Genomic DNA, 19,523 nt, shown 5'->3' with positions numbered 1-19,523 from the left:
GTCAGCAATACTGATGTGACACTGATGATGATGTAAGCAATACTGATGTGACACTGAAGATGTTGTCAGCAATACTGATGTGACACTGATGATGTTGTAAGCAATACTGATGTGACACTGATGATGTTGTAACCAATACTGATGTGACACTGATGATGATGTAAGCAATACTGATGTGACACTGAAGATGTTGTAAGGAATACTGATGTGACACTGATGATGATGTAAGCAATACTGATGTGACACTGATGATGTTGTAAGCAATACTGATGTGACACTGATGATGTTGTAAGCAATACTGATGTGACACTGATGATGTTGTAACCAATACTGATGTGACACTGATGATGATGTAAGCAATACTGATGTGACACTGATGATGTTTTAAGCAATACTGATGTGACACTGATGATGATGTAAGCAATACTGATGTGACACTGATGATGTTGTAAGCAATACTGATGTGACACTGATGATGTTGTAACCAATACTGATGTGACACTGATGATGTTGTCAGCAATACTGATGTGACACTGATGATGTTGTAAGCAATACTGATGTGACACTGATGATGATTTGTAAGCAATACTGATGTGACACTGATGATGTTGTAAGCAATACTGATGTGACACTGATGATGTTGTAAGCAATACTGATGTGACACTGATGATGTTGTAAGCAATACTGATGTGACACTGATGATGATGTAAGCAATACTCATGTGACACTGATGATGATGTAAGCAATACTGATGTGACACTGATGATGTTGTAAGCAATACTGATGTGACACTGATGATGTTGTTGTAGCAATACTGATTGATGATGTTGTAACCAATACTGATGTGACACTGATGATGTTGTCAGCAATACTGATGTGACACTGATGATGTTGTAAGCAATACTGATGTGACACTGATGATGTTGTAAGCAATACTGATGTGACACTGATGATGTTGTAAGCAATACTGATGTGACACTGATGATGTTGTAAGCAATACTGATGTGACACTGATGATGTTGTAAGCAATACTGATGTGACACTGATGATGATGTAAGCAATACTCATGTGACACTGATGATGATGTAAGCAATACTGATGCTGTGTGTGATGCTGTTGGGAATCATTTGATGATGTTGTGTGATGCCATTAGTTTCATAATCTATAACCAATATGATCAGAAATTTGTCATTCTGCTGCTCTCACCCTAAACTCCTTGCTTGTTTCCAGATAAAAACGAGTGTCTTATCCCGAACATCTGCGACCACAAGTGCGTGAACCTACGAGGCACCTACCGCTGTGAATGTAGACCTGGCTTCTACTATGATGGATCCGGATGCAAATGTAAACTTTCTTGTTGACTAATACTTGTTTACCTAACATATTAAAACTGCCTCACTGACAAGCCGACACAGTGTCTGCCTGGAGAGGCGAAGGTTGTAGGTCCGTCATACCGCTAGACTATAAAAGATGGTACTTGGTATGTCAGTGGGCCTGCACAAGTAAACTGGCATTAGGCTGGACTAGAATGAGCAGCCACAAACACAGGGCATGATATTTGTAAAACTTCATTTCATCTCAAATATTATGATGACCTTTGTAATCTGATGTTGCAAATATCTGTAGGTGGGCTACAGATCTGTTATAAAATTTTCAAATCTGCCTCATTAATTTACAATTAATCCTGAGGATTTTCTCGTTAGATTTATATATATGATCCTGTTTATTATCATGGATCAGAAAAATGTAAGTTTGGATTTTGGGAATGGATGTTTAGGATAATTTTATGGATAATTTTAGTAAGCCATATGTTTATAATGAAAATGATTGTAACAAATTATCGGAAGCGAAATGTACTTTTGATCCCAGGACTTTCTATATAATTTAATCAAATTGTGTGTGAAGAACTATTGTTATGACTAAAATAAATGGTTCCTTGAACTGATGAAGTTTACTGTACTTGCATACAGTTACAAAAAGTCATAAGCAGCAGACCCGTGAAGATCCGGGTTAGAATGAACCTTCAGTAACCCATGCTTGTCGTAAGAGGCGACTAACGGGATCGGGTGGTCAGGCTCGCTGGCTTGGTTGACACATGTCATCGGTTCCCAATTGGCGCAGATCGATGCTCAGGATGTTGATCACTGGACTGTCTGATCCAGACTCTATTATTTACAGACAGCCGCCATATAGCTGGAATATTGCTGAGTGTGGCGTAAAACTAAACTCACTCACTCACTCACTCAGGAAGCAGCATTGATTCTCAGCACCATGGCCTGTGTTGTGTTTCAGTGTGCCCACTGGGAACGTTCAGCCCCAAGTTCTCCAACCGACGAGCGTGTGTCCCCTGCCCTGCCAAGTCCCTGACTCTACAGAAAGGCAGCACCACCATGACTCAGTGTATCTGTGCACAGGGCTTTGCAGGGACACCAGCAGAGGGCATCAATTGTATGGGTCAGTACAGTCATCTTGCTTCAGTCGAGCCAGGACTAGAGTTGGTCCTGAACATCTTAACCTTGTTATTAATGGATCAGAGATCATGCGCATCGACTTGGTTATTACATATCATCATATTACAGATGATTGTATAGTGTTGATAATAACAGTCACTTGATTATCTGGTCCAGACTTAATCATTTGCAAGCTGCCATCACATAGCTTGATAACTGCTGAGTGCTGCATTAAACAAAATCACAAACACAAAGTTAAGCACCCAGCTTATTACATCCCCACTACCCATAATTGTCGTCAGAGGCCATTTATGACACTGTTGACAGCCTGGTCTCAGTCTGTATTAGGCTGCTACGGTAGGATGAAGCTGGTATATCACTTAATACCAGCTTAAATTTCATGTTAAACTTCCACACTACATTCTCTCACTAATCAGTACATATGGCTACTTGTGGTGTAATAATGACACAGCAAGACTTAGTTTTGAACTTTTATTAACTCATGTTGATGTATTTGAAAATATGTAACTAAGGTGCTTTTTTATTATTATTATTATTATTATTATTATAGGATATTTATATAGCGCACATATCCAGGCAACTAGTGCATGCTCAAGGCGCTGGTATTTTTCCCTCGATCTTTGGATGTCAATCTCAACGGCACATCGTATTATCAATCTCAACTCCCTGGGGAGTATACAACTCTTGCAGTCACTAGGCACACCGAGTTATTGTGGCTTTCTCATCCTTCTCTCTGTATGTAAACCTGTGAAGTCAAGACAATGTCTAAATGTATGCACTGACAACACACACAAATAAAGAGCTGACAGATTTTCCAGTGGTTACAGCTTAGCCAGTGCCACATGGTTTGTTTGTGAGTTTTACCATTCACCCAGAACATTGATTCAATTCCTGTGTACATCCATGCATGTAGTTCCTTCCCCATTCCATCCAACCTGGTGTGCGCTTCAGTGTTTGGTGATCTGCAGTAAGTTGAGAGTTAGGGACCATTCATTATTTAAGGCTAGGGGCGTGATGGTGATTCTTATAGAGAAGTAGAGAAGCATGTACGATGTGAATGCGCCCCCCCAAATTTTATGTGCAGGTGACCCCCCTTGCATGTCATGTACAAAATCAAAGACTCCCCACCCCTCCATAATTTTTAATTATTTGTATGTACAAAATTGCTTACCCCACTAGTACATGTAAACAAAAATTGATGGACCCCCTCCACAGAACAAAATGGGGGATCCCCCTTAAAATCATCATCATCATCACACACACAAGCGCACGAACACACACAAGCCATAAATTATGAATGGTCCCTAATAATGCTTAAAGCTGTTCTTTATGACTGTTTTCGTTTGTAGACATCAACGAATGTGACGAGGAGAATGGCGGCTGTGAACATCGGTGTATCAACTCCCCTGGCAGCTTCTCCTGCACCTGTCGCCAGTCCTACACACTGCAGGACGACAAGGAGTCCTGTAGACGTATGTATTCAAGGGTAGTTTATGTGGTGTACATTAGTGATCGTTTGTGCAGAGAGTTGAGGTGGGACGACAAGGAGTCCTGAGGCGATACATAATTCAAGGGTAGCATTTTACGTGGAAATACATTAGGATCGTCCATGCAGAGAGTTGAGGTGGGTATGTAGTTGTTTTTAAGGGTAGTTATGTGGTGTACATTAGTGATGGTTGTGCAGAGAGTTGAGGTGGGACGACAAGGAGTCCTGTAGACGTATGTATTCAAGGGTAGTTTATGTGGTGTACATTAGTGATCGTTTGTGCAGAGAGTTGAGGTGGGACAGGAATAGATCTAACTAGTGATTACATTCAATGGAAAAATTGTATTCTGTAGAATCACTACTTGAGATCAAGAGGAACCAGTTTTCAACAGGAGTGAAAACTATTAAACTTATACTGAACAAGACAGGTTAAGCATCATGAATATTTTGGGGGATTTTTGTTTGTAGCTACGACTTGACACACAATTCCACACATATATCCATCCCTCAACCAAATATTCATGATCCTTAACTTGTTTTCTTTAGTATACAAAGCAATGAAGTGTTGATATCGGCAATATGTTGATATTTGACAGGTGTAACTTGTCCCACACTGAAGCGCTTCCCCAACGGGCGCATCTGGCCCCCTGCCTGTACATCCCCCCTCTCACTCAGCAAACTGAAGAAGGGGACGATCTGCTCCTTCCGCTGTTCACGTGGATTCGAGCTGACTGGTCTGCGGTATCGGAGCTGTCAAGCCAACAGCACGTGGTCGGGATCCCAGCCTCGCTGTCAAGGTATGCTTTCACAAGAATATAAACATTTCGTGTTTCAGGGTTGCAGGTGTTATTGGATATTGTGAAATAACGTGTGAGTGTGTTTTGCAATCTGATTGGTTGAGAAATAAATGTGACCAAAAAGGGCGCCAAAGGAGGCAAGTGTTCCACTATCATTCGCAAGAAGAAGGAGACAATATCAATTTTAGTCAGAAAATTACATTCTGGTGTCCCCCACCGTGATATTGCTGGAATATTGCCAAAAGCGGTGTTAAACCCAACTCACTCACCCACACTACCATGAAGGTTATATTAGCCTGGATTTCATATCCATCCAATTATATTTTCCAGGATTATACTGTACTGCTTTAACAGAACCTAAAAATGGCAGTGTCCAGCCCCCAGTGTGTCTGACGAACTCTGTACCGTTCAAACAGCGTTGTATCTTTACGTGTAACAAAGGCTATACCATGATAGGGAAACCGGCAACCAAGTGTAAAGCCAGTCAACGCTGGAGCAATTCGAAAACCCCCAGATGTGTGCAAGGTAATTACATGCAACTCTTGTCAGGTTGCATGGGCTTATGTCTCATACATGCAGAATAATATATTGTAAACTGCATTTTATAAAAGAAAATTATTTTGTTTTGCTATTGTTGCAATTAAATTCTCATTGTTATTTATTTTTCAGAAAAACGCAAGAAAAAGTCAGTCAACGAAGTATGATGTGAATTCAAATGGAACACCTATCAACAAAACATGTCATTGCTTTCCTTGCTTGCAAACATTAAAATCAGAGGTTTTACTCTGATACAATACCTCTTAGTGTGAAGATCTTAGGACGCCTCCAGAGAAGGGAACTTTCTCATCGGCTTCCATGCGTTCTGAGTTTCTTAGCATAGATGAGCAAACATTCTTATCAGCTTATCTGATATCTGTATCTTGAAAAAGAAGTTTACTGGCATCTATGGAATGTAATCAACAAAGGTTACATCATAATTTCGTTGTGGATATTTTTTTACACCCTGTCATAATTGAGACCCAAGACTTGTTACATATTTTATAGCTGAATGCAATATTTTAACATCTCTTAAATGTTGGTACCATCAATCTATCTCTTCAAGTGGCATCTTAGAAACTGTTGTTTATTGGTTGTTGTCAAGGACATGGGGCTGGTGGTATGGTAGGAATGTGATGAATGTGACCTGAAATGTAGGAGTTTGTCGGATGATCTGTGATGAGGATATTGTGGGGTCTGGGTGTTTCTCTGATGTAACGGGGATTTACAGGACGCGAATTCCTGTGTCCTATACACATAAAAATTGACAATGGACGCAACAAAATTTATAAGCGCATCCACAGGTCCAAATACTTTTTGTAAAAATTCCAATCAAGTGACAATAAGTTATCACTGAGTTTGCTACTAGCTGGGTTAATATGGTATTACTTGCAATTTAATTACAGTAACAATGTGATGATCATGATACACAATACAATAACAGAATTAATAATAATATTTAAGTGTCTGGGACCCCCATTTTGTTGTCCAGGACCCCTGAAAATTAAGAGTATGAGTCCCAGGGACCCTCAAAGACAGGGCTCCATTTAAATCCCTGGATGTATGTCTTGGTTTGGCTTCCTGATACCTGAGGTCGATCTAGCCACACTTCCTGCCCACACAGTTTGGCCACTGCGGCACTCAACACTTCACAAGTAGTTCACCCATTTGCTGCCACAGACACTCACTACAGACATACAACAGATTCTCCTGTCACAAAATAAATATGGGTAGTATATATATTGTTCATCATAGTCAATACTACTGTCATTCGGGGAAAGGAGCAGGCTTGTTCATAATTATTTGTTCCAGAATAAATGACAAAACGTAACTTGGCCTCACATTTTACCACACCAATAACATATTTTACAGGACATTCAGCAGATTTGCACCACACTGATTCAAGTCTAGGAAGACTACTTTACTAAATGTCCAGAAAAATATTGTGAATATGGTTGGCCCCAAGGCTTCTTGTTAAAACAGAAATTGAACATAACTTGCCATCATTTCATAGCAGAGCAAAGAAAACAAATACTGATAAATGTTTCTGCACACTGATTGTTTAGTTGGTGACTTTCTTGTTCTGTCAGCACTACAAGGGCCCTGCAGTAGATTCAGGGTAGGTTATGGAGAAGACTCATCTCTTTTGCAGGGATGGCAATTTTCCGCTGATCTGCAGATTTCCGCGGATTTTATTTCAAATTGTCCCATTGTGAATTGTCTAAATCCATTGAGAGACCCCCATTTGATGACACAATATTAAGTTTTCCGCTGAAAATAGATTTTCCTGTTGCCATCCCTGCTTTTGATACTAATCTTATCTACAATAAGTTTAATACTCCTCAGCAAGCCGATTCTCTATTTATGGTTTTGCCAAAGTCCACACACATCCATAAATATATATTTTTTCTTATTGAATGTACCATTTCATGAAAGAACGTAAATGAAAGATCATGCAAGAAGGAGCATTTTCTTTCAATAGAGCCTCCTCTTGGTTTCTCCTCTAGGTTGCTTCCCAAGGAATTGGTTTCTACCTGCATTAACTACATGTCATTGAATTTCAGATATTTTATTCATTATGAAAGGATTTCTTCAGATTTATGCTTGAGTGTAATCAAACAATCAACAATATAATAAATATAGTAACAGTATATAATTTTATCCTATTTTACTGTAGGCAAAATTTCGTTAAAAACGTCTTGAATGTGCAGGAATTATGGACATCCAAGCTGAAAGGGTTATTCATTGAATCGTCATTGGGTGTGTCATGGATTGAAGTCATGATGATAGTTCACAGTATGGGTATATATCAAAAGTTTCATTGAATAAAATATTAATATTATGTTATGGGTCATATGTTGTTAATTCATAAATTGTAAGATAGTGACAAGACGACAGTTTTTGTTGTTGATGTCAATAACAGTGAACCCAACATAAACAGCCTACACACACCACATACACTCACATGCCATGTTGAGTTCACAAAATGGCAGCGATAGTTAAACAGAGTTTATTAATGGCATCTGTCTGCATATAGTTAGTCTGTCTCACAGTCCCTGAACCACATTATTTTCCCTACTGCCAAACCATCTCTGCAATGCTAAAGCCCTAAATGAAGCAAGTCTAGATTTCCTCAGGTCTGAATCTCTGGTCTCCCTGGGGCTCCTTTTCAATTTAGGTATATGGGTTCGTTTGTTACTATCAAAATTATATATATTCAGAGACTATGCGTCAGCCTAGCATATAGTTGACCCAAGAGACAATGTGGATAGAGGAAATGTTAGGGGGCACAAAATTGCCGGATCACCTATCAACCCAGTGGAAATAACTCTCATTAACTAGCTACGAAGTCTTGTCAGTGGCGGGCAAAATGCGACCCTTTACCAGGAACAACGTATCATAAATTTTGAAATCTGAAGGCAAAAGTGGTTGTCAAATTGTTAATATATTACTGAGATAAATTTGTATACCGTTTGTAAATTTATTAATGGATGCACAAGTGGAGAAGATGCAGAAAATCATCCTAGATGTGAGAGAAGCAAATCGAAAGACAAAGACATGGTCATAGTTGAAACAGGAGGTGGATATTCCGTCACTATTTATCCAGTCATTAAAAAATATATTTTTGATTTTTTACACGCGAAAATCGTAATTTCCCATTGTATATGTAGGATGAGTGAGTGAGTATAGTTTTACTTAAGTGCTTGAGATACACCGGCGCCTCATCCGGTGTGTTGCTGTCTTCAAGCCCGGTCTTTACAAACTGAATCTGACATGGAAAACCTGAAGTGTATGGACACATGGGTAGCCATAGTACAAGCTGATATCGGAACGCTGAGTATTTTACGATAACTTCGCTCACTATAGGTCACAGCACACCTGACGGGGGATGGAGAGTGGTCTCCCTTCCCACTTTTTGGGTGTTTATGTGTAGAAGAGACTTTGGACATTTTTATGTTGTCTAACTGACCCGTACATACTGGGGGGTGAATAAGTCATCTTTGCTTTATGTTCAGACGTATAGCATGATATATGTGTACTGTTTTTAATAAACATGTTGCCAAGGAAACAGGCTTACCATGTTCCATCTGAAATGATACCAAGCTTCCAAACAAAGAGGAATGTCCAATATTCTCTGTTACTTTGTCTCTATCCATTGTCATTATAATATCTTTAGGATAGATAGTAGATCAGGGTACTCTGGCTAAATACACACACAGACAACCAGTGCTGAATGCTACAACAAGTCATTACGACCAGATTATCAAATACATTGGCTGACAGTTAAACGCCAGGGATCCTGACTTTGCAGTTGGGTGAGCGAGGATAAAGCTGGAAATATGATGTGGTGCTGGCGTTAATTTCTCAGTTCTGTCATGTACAAAATAAACATACAAACCAGCTGATTCAGCCAACAGGTTAATTAGCTTTCAGCTCATTTGTAAGTGAGGGGAATGAATGCACCGGCGCCTCATCCAGCTTCTTCACGACCAATGGTTGAAGGGAGACCACTTCCTTTAGTAGATCTATTAACGGCTAGGTGACAGCAGTAGAGGCAGCTGACCAGAGTCTCGCGTCGAGCTATCTTAAAAATGTTATACAGTTGAAACTAGTTTACAAATGAACATGTTCAGGGGCATTTGTCCTCACCCGCTGTGTTGCTGTCTTCTAGTCCAGCCTTCACAATCTGTATTTACAATGGAAAACGAGAAAAGCGAGGATATAGCTGGGAATATGCTGTAGACCTGGCGTAGATTTCTCAGTTAAATCATGTTCAAAATATACATGCAGACCAGCTGATTTAACCAACGGGTTAGTTAGCTTTCATCTGATATGTAAGTGTGGGGAATGGATACTCCGGCGCCTCATTCAGCTTCTTCACGACCAATGATTGAAGGGAGACCACTCTTGTCGGCTTATTAGTGCGAGTTAAAAGCGCGGATTTAGAAGAATCTACCCGCTTGTCCTTCCGCGACAGTTATGAGTGCAGCAGTCCCGGCAAACTTAAATGTACATCAGCCACACACAGCAGACCTTTCCCGGCTGAGACGAAGTGTCTTGGCCAGCAATTAAATACATTCAGTTGTTAACCAGTTAATACTCGGGGGTCAAAATAACCTCAGCGTGCCCTTCTTTTTATCACCGACGGGAACCATGACAACGCGGGCTGGCACACCAGGATCTGCTTCCTTTTCTGAAACGTAGTTTGCTTTTGGGTCGACAGTTATGTCTTTCTTTCCCTATTGTTCATGGTCTTCCTTCCTAAATGTCACAATATATTTTCATGCATTCAGAACCATGCATCTGGCGATAATAATGGTCTGTCATTTTCAACCTTGACTGCAGGAGTTTAAACTGCAAGTTCTGTTTCTGGGATGAGCATATATGAAATAGCAAAAAGAAAGGAATCTGAAACACTTTTGATTGAAAATGAATGCTTAAAGTTTTCTATTCTGTAGGGCCTACTAGATCTAACATTATCCTTTGAGAATGAGTGATATTTTTTATCAGCCGATTTGCCCGAGTTGGTATTTAATTTCCATATATTTGACGTTTGAATATATTGGCAATGGTCGGAAACCTAAAAATCGCCAAGAGTTTGGTCCTATGACATGCAACCACAGCCGGCTGATTGTCGTTACCGGAAATGGACGATGACGCCTCGTTCTGACTTCGTCTCCACATAGTTACCGTTGTCGTTGCCAACGTCCCCTCTGTTTTTAACAGAATCGCTATCGCTCATACTCCCTATCGCTCTGCATATCGTTGACTACAGCATCGTTTCAAGATCTTCTACTGACAAGATGTTTACAAGGCTGCATATTCAAGGTATTTAAGAAGACAGTTATTGTATTTTAAAGTGTAAAGGACGTAGATTTCTACTGGAATTGGTCGCAGTTTGACAGCAGTACCGATAGCGATGACATTTGTACATGGCCGCCATTTGCAATTTGTATTAAAATTCAGAAATGTCTATATTTTACTTGGCCTTTCTGTCCTCGAAATGTGATCTTTCCGTGTATACATATGACGGGGCATAATGTAAATTAATTTCAGATGAAATTTATGTATATTAGACTTTTTTATAGAAATTTTGACCTGGAGTCTACTACGGCCTACATTGACATCATTAGATGATGCATTTTGTAAGGAAACAATGAGCGTGTGTCCGTCCGTCTGTTCATAAAAATGCCAAGGGGTAAATAACAACGTCTGCAGGGATCTATATATCTATATTTGCTGAGTAGAGGGTCCATGTCGTCTTGTCCTGAAGGTGAAAACACTTTAACTCGACCCCTAACTTTATATCAAGTAGCTTTGCACTATCAGAAGAGCCTCTATTGGCCCGATGTCCGAATATGTGCAATCCGTCTTTGTGGAAGTACGAATATCTCGTTATATTTTGGATTTAAAGGTTAAGGAGGTTTTGTTGTACATGTAGTTATTGTGTATTTGAATGTGCTGTTTGGGTTATTTTCAGCACGGGAAGACATGATCCGGTATCATGTCACTCCTGCTGCTAGTCTATGGCCGTCGCTGGATGAGGAATCCGACGGTGTATGTATCCTATCTACACCGGCTTCATATTCGGCGGAATGGCGTGTTTCTTTTGTCCATGAGCCAGTGATATCTTAAACGTGCTTTTGCACTGGACGATTTCCCCGTCTGTTATGGTGTCCTGAAAATAACCCCCTCACGCCCGTCTCTCATGTACACATTAACATTATTTGACATGTGTAATCTGGGACTATGACTATGACTTTCTTTTGCCAACCTCCCTATAACCTCTTTTAAATGACCCTCCTTTCTCCCTCCCTCCCTCCCCACTGACTGATGTAGCGTCCCCAGGCTGCTTCCCCGACCCCTTCACATGACCCCCTGAGTGTTTTCACCCCATTCTGGGCCCGCCCTGACCACGGTGAGACGCTCCCCGCCCCAGTCACCATCACCTACGTCGACCACTATCCTGCCCTAGTGACGACGACAGTGTGACTACTGGGTCTTTGAAGACGAGGACGAGGACAGCTTCGTGGAGGACCGAGAGGTTCATCCTGTGAGGAAGGCGCTGAGGAGAGTGAGCGCCTTCTTTAGGAGAATCTTCTCGTAGATTTCTCATCCAGTGTGTGTGTGTGTGCGTGCGTGCGTGCGTGCGTGCGTGCGTGCGTGTATGCAGGTTAAAGTGTATATGTGTGCGAGGGTGTGTTTTGTATGAATGTTTGAGAGTGTGCATGTGTTAGAGGTTGTATTAAGCATAACTGGATGTATGTGTCAGATGTGTTTTACGTTTGTAAGTTGGTGCATGTGTGAGATGTGTTTTGTATGTGTGTGTGTGTGTACATAGAGAGAGAGAGAGTTCCTGCATTTTGTGCATGTCTGAATGCGTGTATATGAACACGATCGTTTGCATGTGTTGTTGATCGGGTGTATGTGTGAATGTGTGAGGGTGTGTCTGTGAGTGTTTGAGAGGTGTGTTTTTACATGTGTGAGGGTGTATCTGTGAGTGTTTGAGAGGTGTGTTTTGCCTGTGTCAGGGTGTATTTGTGAATGTGTGAGGGTGTATCTGTGAGTGTGTCAGGGTGTATTTGTGAATGTGAGGGTGTATCTGAGAGACGTTTTGCATATGAGTATTGGTGGATGTGTGAGAGGTGTGTTTTGCATGTATGATGTGTTCGTGACTGAGTGTTTCTGTGTGTAAGATGTATTGTGGTGCCTTTTGGTCTGATTTGGCTACATATTTCGGCCTATTTCTGGACACACTCTTTTCGGCCACTTAGTCAATGTTTGGCATACCCTTTGACTGACATTTCTAAGTTTATTCCTCTCTTGACTTTGCCTCAGTTTCGGCCCCGATTTTGATGCTCTCTTTTGGCACATGCCATTCCATTTCTTGATGGAACCTTAATAAATATCAATGAATGGTATACACATGAGTCTGTTGTCCTTCCTTTAGTAGATCTATTAACGGCTAGGTGACAGCAGCACAGCAGTAGAGGCAGCTGACCAGAGTCTCGCGTCGAGCTATCTTAAAAATGTTATACAGTTGAAACTAGTTTACAAATGAACATGTTCAGGGGCATTTGTCCTCACCCGCTGTGTTGCTGTCTTCTAGTCCAGCCTTCACAATCTGAATTTACAATGGAAAACGAGAAAAGCGAGGATATAGCTGGGAATATGATGTAGACCTGGCGTAGATTTCTCAGTTAAATCATGTTCAAAATATACATGCAGACCAGCTGATTTAACCAACGGGTTAGTTAGCTTTCATCTGATATGTAAGTGTGGGGAATGGGTACTCCGGCGCCTCATTCAGCTTCTTCACGACCAATGATTGAAGGAGACCACTCTTGTCGGCTTATTAGTGCAAGTTAAAAGCGCGGATTTAGAAGGATCTACCCGCTTGTCCTTCCGCGACAGTTATGAGTGCAGCAGTCCCGGCAAACTTAAATGTACATCAGCCACACACCAGCAGACCTTTCCCGGCTGAGACGAAGTGTCTTGGCCAGCAATTAAATACATTCAGTTGTTAACCAGTTAATACTCGGGGGTCAAAATAACCTCAGCGTGCCCTTCTTTTTATCACCGACGGGAACCATGACAACGCGGGCTGGCACACCAGGATCTGCTTCCTTTTCTAAAAGTAGTTTGCCTTTGGGTCGACAGTTATGTATTTCTTTCCCTATTGTTCATGGTCTTCCTTCCCTAAATGTCACAATATATTTTCATGCATTCAGAACCATGCATCTGGCGATAATAATGGTCTGTCATTTTCAACCTTGACTGCAGGAGTTTAAACTGCAAGTTTCTGTTTCTGGGATGACCATATATGAAATAGCAAAAATGGGAATCTGAAACACTGTTGATTGAAAATGAATGCTTAAAGTTTTCTATTCTGTAGGGCCTACTAGATCTAACATCTTTTGAGAATGAGTGATAATTTTGTCAGCCGATTTGCCCGAGTTGGTATTTAATTTCCATATATCTGACGTTTGAATATATTGGCAATGGTCGGAAACCTAAAACTCGCCAAGAGTTTGGTCCTATGACATGCAACCACAGCGCCCTGATTGTCGTTACCGGAAATGGACGATGACGCCTCGTTCTGACTTCGTCTCCACATAGTTACCGTTGTCGTTGCCAACGTCCCCTCTGTTTTTAACAGAATCGCTATCGCTCATACTCCCTATCGCTCTGCATATCGTTGACTACAGCATCGTTTCAAGATCTTCTATTGACAAGATGTTTACAAGGCTGCATATTCAAGGTATTTAAGAAGACAGTTATTGTATTTTAAGGTGTAAAGGACGTAGATTTCTACTGGAATTGGTCGCAGTTTGACAGCAGTACCGATAGCGATGACATTTGTACATGGCCGCCATTTGCAATTTTTATTAAAATTCAGAAATGTCTATATTTTACTTGGCCTTTCTGCCCTCGATATGTGAACTTTTCATGTATACATATGACGGGGCATAATGTAAATTCATTTCAGATGAAATTTATGTATATTAGACGTTTTAAAAGAGATTTTGACCTGGAGTCTACTGCGGCCTACATTGACATCATTAGATGATGCATTTTGTAAGGAAACAATGAGCGTGTGTCCGTCCGTCTGTTCATAAAAATGCCAAAGGGTAAATAACAACGTCTGCAGGGATCTATATATCTATATTTGCTGAGTAGAGGGTCCATGTCGTCTTGTCCTCAAGGTAAAAACACTTTAACTCGACCCCTAACTATATCAAGTAACTTTGCACTATCAGAAGAGCCTCAATTGGCCCGATGTCCGAATATGTGCAATCCGCCTTTCTGGAAGTACCAATATCTCGTTATATTTTGGATTTAAAGGTTAAGGAGGTTTTGTTGTACATGTAGTTATTGTGTATTTGAATGTGCTGTTTGGGTTATTTTCAGCACGGGAAGACATGATCCGGTATCATGTCACTCCTGCTGCTAGTCTATGGCCGTCGCTGGATGAGGAATCCGACGGTGTATGTATCCTATCTACACCTGCTTCATATTCGGCGGAATAGCGTGTTTCTTTTGTCCATGAGCCAGTGATATCTTAAACGTGCTTTTGCACTGGACGATTTCCCCGTCTGTTATGGTGTCCTGAAAATAACCCCCTGACGCCCGTCCTGAAAATAACCCCATGTGTAATCTCTACGACTTTCTTTCTCCTTCATGTACACATTATTCTCATTATTTGACATGTGTAATCTGGGACTATGACTATGACTTTCTTCATCTTCTAAAATGCCAACCTCCTATAACCTCTTTTAAATGACCTCCTTTCTCCCTCCCTCCCTCCCTCCCCACTGACTGATGTAGCGTCCCCAGGCTGCTTCCCCGACCCCTTCACATGACCCCCTGAGTGTTTTCACCCCATTCTGGGCCCGCCCTGACCACGGTGAGACGCTCCCCGCCCCAGTCACCATCACCTACGTCGACCACTATCCTGCCCCTAGTGACGACGACAGTGACTACTGGGTCTTTGAAGACGAGGACGAGGACAGCTTCGTGGAGGACCGAGAGGTTCATCCTGTGAGGAAGGCGCTGAGGAGAGTGAGCGCCTTCTTTAGGAGAATCTTCTCGTAGATTTCTCATCCAGTGTGTGTGTGTGTGTGTGTGTGCGTGCGTGCGTGCGTGCGTGCGTGTATGCAGGTTAAAGTGTATATGTGTGCGAGGGTGTGTTTTGTATGAATGTTTGAGTGTGTGCATGTGTTAGAGGTTGTATTAAGCATAACTGGATGTATGTGTCAGATGTGTTTTACGTTTGTAAGTTGGTGCATGTGTGAGAGATGTGTTTTGTATGTGTGTGTGAGAGAGAGAGAGAGTTCCTGCATTTTGTGCATGTCTGAATGCGTGTATATGAACACGATCGTTTGCATGTGTGATCGGGTGTATGTGTGAATGTTTGAGGGTGTATCTGTGAGTGTTTGAGAGGTGTGTTTTACATGTGAGTGTGTATTTTTGACTGTGTGAGGGTGTATCTGTGAGTGTTTGAGAGGTATGTTTTACATGTGTCAGGGTGTATTTGTGAATGTGTGAGGGTGTATCTGTGAGTGTTTGAGAGATGTGTTTTGCATGTGTGAGGGTGTATTTGTGAATGTGTGAGGGTGTATCTGTGAGTGTTTGAGAGGTATGTTTTACATGTGTCAGGGTGTATTTGTGAATGTGTGAGGGTGTATCTGTGAGTGTTTGAGAGGTGTGTTTTGCATGTGTGAGGGTGTATTTGTGAATGTGTGAGAGACGTTTTGCATATGAGTATGGGTGGATGTGTGAGAGGTGTGTTTTGCATGTATGATGTGTTCGTGACTGAGTGTTTCTGTGTGGTAAGATGTATTGTGGTGCCTTTTGGTCTGATTTGGCTACATATTTCGGCCTATTTCTGGACACACTCTTTCGGCCACTTAATCAATGTTTGGCATACCCTTTGACTGACATTTCTAAGTTTATTCCTCTCTTGACTTTGCCTCAGTTTCGGCCCCGATTTTGATGCTCTCTTTTGGCACATGCCATTCCATTTCTTGATGGAACCTTAATAAATATCAATGAATGGTATACACATGAGTCTGTTGTCCTTCCTTTAGTAGATCTATTAACGGCTAGGTGACAGCAGCACAGCAGTAGAGGCAGCTGACCAGAGTCTCGCGTCGAGCTATCTTAAAAATGTTATACAGTTGAAACTAGTTTACAAATGAACATGTTCAGGGGCATTTGTCCTCACCCGCTGTGTTGCTGTCTTCTAGTCCAGCCTTCACAATCTGAATCTACAATGGAAAACGAGAAAAGCGAGGATATAGCTGGGAATATGCTGTAGACCTGGCGTAGATTTCTCAGTTAAATCATGTTCAAAATATACATGCAGACCAGCTGATTTAACCAACGGGTTAGTTAGCTTTCATCTGATATGTAAGTGTGGGGAATGGGTACTCCGGCGCCTCATTCAGCTTCTTCACGACCAATGATTGAAGGGAGACCACTCTTGTCGGCTTATTAGTGCGAGTTAAAAGCGCGGATTTAGAAGAATCTACCCGCTTGTCCTTCCGCGACAGTTATGAGTGCAGCAGTCCCGGCAAACTTAAATGTACATCAGCCACACACCAGCAGACCTTTCCCGGCTGAGACGAAGTGTCTTGGCCAGCAATTAAATACATTCAGTTGTTAACCAGTTAATACTCGGGGTTCAAAATAACCTCAGCGTGCCCTTCTTTTTATCACCGACGGGAACCATGACAACGCGGGCTGGCACACCAGGATCTGCTTCCTTTTCTAAACGTAGTTTGCTTTTGGGTCGACAGTTATGTCTTTCTTTCCCTATTGTTCATGGTCTTCCTTCCCTAAATGTCACAATATATTTTCATGCATTCAGAACCATGCATCTGGCGATAATAATGGTCTGTCATTTTCAACCTTGACTGCAGGAGTTTAAACTGCAAGTTCTGTTTCTGGGATGACCATATATGAAATAGCAAAATGGGAATCTGAAACACTTTTGATTGAAAATGAATGCTTAAAGTTTTCTATTCTGTAGGGCCTACTAGATCTAACATCTTTTGAGAATGAGTGATAATTTTGTCAGCCGATTTGCCCGAGTTGGTATTTAATTTCCATATATCTGACGTTTGAATATATTGGCAATGGTCGGAAACCTAAAATCGCCAAGAGTTTGGTCCTATGACATGCAACCACAGCCGGCTGATTGTCGTTACCGGAAATGGACGATGACGCCTCGTTCTGACTTCGTCTCCACATAGTTACCGTTGTCGTTGCCAACGTCCCTCTGTTTTTAACAGAATCGCTATCGCTCATACTCCCTATCGCTCTGCATATCGTTGACTACAGCATCGTTTCAAGATCTTCTACTGACAAGATGTTTACAAGGCTGCATATTCAAGGTATTTAAGAAGACAGTTATTGTATTTTAAGGTGTAAAGGACGTAGATTTATACTGGAATTGGTCGCAGTTTGACAGCAGTACCGATAGCGATGACATTTGTACATGGCCGCCATTTGCAATTTTTATTAAAATTCAGAAATGTCTATATTTTACTTGGCCTTTCTGCCCTCGAAATGTGAACTTTTCATGTATACATATGACGGGGCATAATGTAAATTCATTTCAGATGAAATTTATGTATATTAGACTTTTTAAAAGAAATTTTGACCTGGAGTCTACTACGGCCTACATTGACATCATTAGATGATGCATTTTGTAAGGAAACAATGAGCGTGTGTCCGTCCGTCTGTTCATAAAAATGCCAAAGGGTAAATAACAACGTCTGCAGGGATCTATATATCTATATTTGCTGAGTAGAGGGTCCATGTCGTCTTGTCCTGAAGGTGAAAACACTTTAACTCGACCCCTAACTATATCAAGTAACTTTGCACTATCAGAAGAGCCTCTATTGGCCCGATGTCCGAATATGTGCAATCCGCCTTTCTGGAAGTACGAATATCTCGTTATATTTTGGATTTAAAGGTTAAGGAGGTTTTGTTGTACATGTAGTTATTGTGTACTTGAATGTGCTGTTTGGGTTATTTTCAGCACGGGAAGACATGATCCGGTATCATGTCACTCCTGCTGCTAGTCTATGGCCGTCGCTGGATGAGGAATCCGACGGTGTATGTATCCTATCTACACCTGCTTCATATTCGGCGGAATGGCGTGTTTCTTTTGTCCATGAGCCAGTGATATCTTAAACGTGCTTTTGCACTGGACGATTTCCCCGTCTGTTATGGTGTCCTGAAAATAACCCCCTCACGCCCGTCTCTCATGTACACATTAACATTATTTGACATGTGTAATCTGGGACTATGACTATGACTTTCTTTGCCAACCTCCTATAACCTCTTTTAAATGACCCTCCTTTCTCCCTCCCTCCCTCCCCACTGACTGATGATGTAGCGTCCCCAGGCTGCTTCCCCGACCCCTTCACATGACCCCCTGAGTGTTTTCACCCCATTCTGGGCCCGCCCTGACCACGGTGAGACGCTCCCCGCCCCAGTCACCATCACCTACGTCGACCACTATCCTGCCCCTAGTGACGACGACAGTGACTACTGGGTCTATGAAGACGAGGACGAGGACAGCTTCGTGGAGGACCGAGAGGTTCATCCTGTGAGGAAGGCGCTGAGGAGAGTGAGCGCCTTCTTTAGGAGAATCTTCTCGTAGATTTCTCATCCAGTGTGTGTGTGTGCGCGTGCGTGCGTGCGTGCGTGCAGCGTGCATAGTTAAAGTGTATATGTGTGCGAGGGTGTGTTTTGTATGAATGTTTGAGAGTGTGCATGTGTTAGAGGTTGTATTAAGCATAACTGGATGTATGTGTCAGATGTGTTTTACGTTTGTAAGTTGGTGCATGTGTGAGAGATGTGTTTTGTATGTGTGTGTGTGAGAGAGTTCCTGCATTTTGTGCATGTCTGAATGCGTGTATATGAACACGATCGTTTGCATGTGTGATCGGGTGTATGTGTGAATGTGTGAGGGTGTATCTGTGAGTGTTTGAGAGGTGTGTTTTACATGTGTGAGGGTGTATTTGTGACTGTGTGAGGGTGTATCTGTGAGTGTTTGAGAGGTGTGTTTTGCATGTGTGAGGGTGTATTTGTGACTGTGTGAGGGTGTATCTGTGAGTGTTTGAGAGGTGTGTTTTGCATGTGTGAGGGTGTATTTGTGAATGTGTGAGGGTGTATCTGTGAGTGTTTGAGAGGTGTGTTTTGCCTGTGTGAGGGTGT

The 19,523-nt window shown here is 41.7% G+C and overlaps 1 protein-coding gene across 1 annotated transcript in view; it reads left to right on the top strand.

The window, feature by feature from the left end:
* Nucleotides 1–7,632, top strand: part of LOC124253888 (fibrillin-1-like) — a 102,244-nt gene extending 94,612 nt beyond the window's left edge. The window contains exons 24-29 of the mRNA XM_046687742.1: nt 1,231–1,344; nt 2,293–2,454; nt 3,821–3,943; nt 4,554–4,754; nt 5,085–5,279; nt 5,424–7,632. Of these exons, the coding sequence (XP_046543698.1) occupies nt 1,231–1,344; nt 2,293–2,454; nt 3,821–3,943; nt 4,554–4,754; nt 5,085–5,279; nt 5,424–5,458 (830 nt within the window). The 3' untranslated portion in view covers nt 5,459–7,632. The remainder of the gene's footprint in view (nt 1–1,230; nt 1,345–2,292; nt 2,455–3,820; nt 3,944–4,553; nt 4,755–5,084; nt 5,280–5,423) is intronic.
* Nucleotides 7,633–19,523: the final 11,891 nt, after the last annotated feature.

Source organism: Haliotis rubra, unplaced genomic scaffold, assembly GCF_003918875.1.
Source record: "Haliotis rubra isolate DU_JTF1 unplaced genomic scaffold, ASM391887v1 Scf558, whole genome shotgun sequence".
NCBI classification, from domain to species: domain Eukaryota; kingdom Metazoa; phylum Mollusca; class Gastropoda; order Lepetellida; family Haliotidae; genus Haliotis; species Haliotis rubra.
This window is presented reverse-complemented; position numbering and strand designations above follow the sequence as displayed.